This window comes from Nicotiana tabacum, chromosome 2 (genome assembly GCF_000715075.1).
Source record: "Nicotiana tabacum cultivar K326 chromosome 2, ASM71507v2, whole genome shotgun sequence".
NCBI lineage: Eukaryota > Viridiplantae > Streptophyta > Magnoliopsida > Solanales > Solanaceae > Nicotiana > Nicotiana tabacum.
In genome coordinates, this window is record NC_134081.1 from 96,795,555 (window position 1) to 96,797,955 (window position 2,401).

Genomic DNA, 2,401 nt, shown 5'->3' on the forward strand with positions numbered 1-2,401 from the left:
TGTCATTTACAATTGCCAGGAGACACATGTCTTGTTATCAGCTTCACTTGATACAAACAAGTTTGTTTAATACAAGGATACATTTGATATTTTATACACATCTAACTAATGTGTCAAATATTTTTATTTGTTTCTCATTCTCTGTCCAGACAAATTGAGACCATACATTAAGGTAAATAGCTACAAATATAGACGTGGGTTTCCCTAGCATTGGCGCGTGAAATTTCAGGCCGTGACAAATCAATATCCATCAGGGGTTTCAAAAAACCAAAAGCCCAATAAAATAAGGTAGGCCCAGCTTCGTTGGCAATTAACATTTCTAGAACTCATAACAATAATTTAACAGTCACCACCTCCACCTTCCCCCTATAAGCATCCCTCTTCTTCTCCTTCTCTTCTCCTCTCTTCACAATCCCCCCCCCCCCCAACCCCCACCCACCCAAAAAAAAAAAAAAAAACTCCTCAACAAACCAAACCCAAAAAAGGGAACAATCCCTTTCTTTTCTTGCAAATTCATGGAGAGTAGTTGTAAGAGTGAAGAAACAAGAACAGCATTAGCCACATTATCAAGAAAAGATCAGAAAATCACTCAAAAAAACTCCAAGAGGCAAAAGAGGATGAGAAATAATGTGTTGAAAGAAACTAGTAATAGTTGCAATACTGATAATGCAGGGAAAAATCAAGAAGAAGGTGATGACAAGGCTGAGGTGGAGGAGAAAATCTTGGCATTACAAAAAATAGTACCAGGAGGAGAATCACTTGGTGTTGATATGCTCTTTGAAGAAACTGCTGGTTATATTTTGGCATTGCAATGTCAAATCAAAACACTCAAAGTTCTTGCTAGCTTTGTTGAAGGTTCTGAGAAGGAAAGGATGAAACTTGGAGGTTGATGTTAAACTTTTTTTTTTCTTTTTTCTTTTTTCTTTTTCTCATGCTTGGTAAAAAAGGACGGTGAAGATATTGCGCCTTCATGCAGGGTACAAAAAAGATCGCACCAAAAAAAAAATGATGTAGACAATCTATCCCAACGACCATTTTCTTCTCATGCTTGGTATTGGTACATCTTGGTTGTCCATCAAAGTCCAAGTTAGCTTCTTTTTTAATTTATTTTTATTTATTGTTTTGCCTAGAGACCTAAGGACAAGGGTTGGTGAGAATTAAACTTGCACCATTACTCAATTGTTTGGTTCTCTTTTATTTGGATCTTAGGGATTTGAGATAGGGATTAATTAATTTTATTTTAATTTAACTTCTCCATAATATTATTCTGCCTAAGTGTTACAACTTTGGATGGAAATCCAATAGGGATATGTATGAATTGGTTGGAGTCTTTGGGAGACATTTTTTTGTGGCAGTATTAGTAAATGCAGATACATAGGAATGTCCTTGGATCGTGTAGTATAGAAATGTGATGATAGGAATTTGGTTTTTGAGTACATGATTTGGAGGTATCTCCAGTTCTCCTTACCAAGAAAATGGACCTCGTTGTCTTTCTCTCTCTTTCTGTTTTAGTTTTTAAAAAATATGGAAAACATAAGTTGTGAGTTGTGGGAAGTGATTTTAAAGGTAACTTTTTCTAAACAGAGCCAATTTTGTGACAAATGAGGAAAAGGAGATAAGACCATGGCAAAGTTTTAATCACAATTTTGCGCACAGTCCATCCAGCCAGCAGATAAAGATTAAGGTAAATGTGCCATTTTAGATCCAAAAAATTGGCATTATAAAACATAAGAAACGTTAAAGAAATTAATTTTTGGATTGAATATGGGTTAAATCTATGAATCATGTGATGCAGCAAGCATTCAATTTACCAAAATAGACAGGTGATTTATACGAGGCTACTGAATTATATACAGGTCATATAACAACAACAAGAACATCGTATAATCCCATAAATGTGGTTTGGGGATCGTGGAGAATACATAGTTTTATCCATATATACACAATTTCCGATATACTTATAAGCCACATAATAGAAGGTTTTTTTGAAAAAAAATAATGATAAACTCCCCTGCGAATGATGCCTGTGTTGTTATACCACGTGTAATACAACAAAGAATGTGCCCTTATTCTATTGCAGAGTTTTGAACATGAATATATGGAGCTCAATTGTTCACATGGGAAACTGGGCTGTGTGATCCATTTCACTAGTGGGGTTTTCTTTGAGGCCCATATAGTTAGCTGCGTGTTAGACAATTATATGAAACTTCAGAGGAGTAGATATTGTACTACTACTTATCTTTACTTCGTAATATCTTAATGGCTAGCACAAGTTAAATTCGTTTTTCTTTATTCAAAGTGCAAATGAAAGGAAGACTAGAGTTACTGGTCCTTTCATTTCGAAAGAAGACAAAGTATTGTATAGGTATTACGTAGCATCAATCGCATTCTCCACTAATTA

The 2,401-nt window shown here is 35.0% G+C and overlaps 1 protein-coding gene across 2 annotated transcripts; it reads left to right on the plus strand.

The window, feature by feature from the left end:
- The first annotated feature begins 375 nt into the window (after positions 1–375).
- Positions 376–1,260, plus strand: LOC107781644 (uncharacterized). Of its 2 annotated transcripts, XM_016602380.2 has the most exons (2): positions 431–885; positions 977–1,260. In XM_016602380.2, the coding sequence occupies exons 1-2, from the start codon at positions 516–518 to the stop codon at positions 1,012–1,014; spliced, it is 408 nt and encodes a 135-aa protein (XP_016457866.2). In that variant the 5' UTR covers positions 431–515; the 3' UTR covers positions 1,015–1,260. The 2 variants fall into 2 exon arrangements, with proteins under 2 accessions (XP_075092561.1, XP_016457866.2); XM_075236460.1 differs by having other exon boundaries at positions 376–1,260.
- The last annotated feature ends 1,141 nt before the right edge of the window (positions 1,261–2,401 follow it).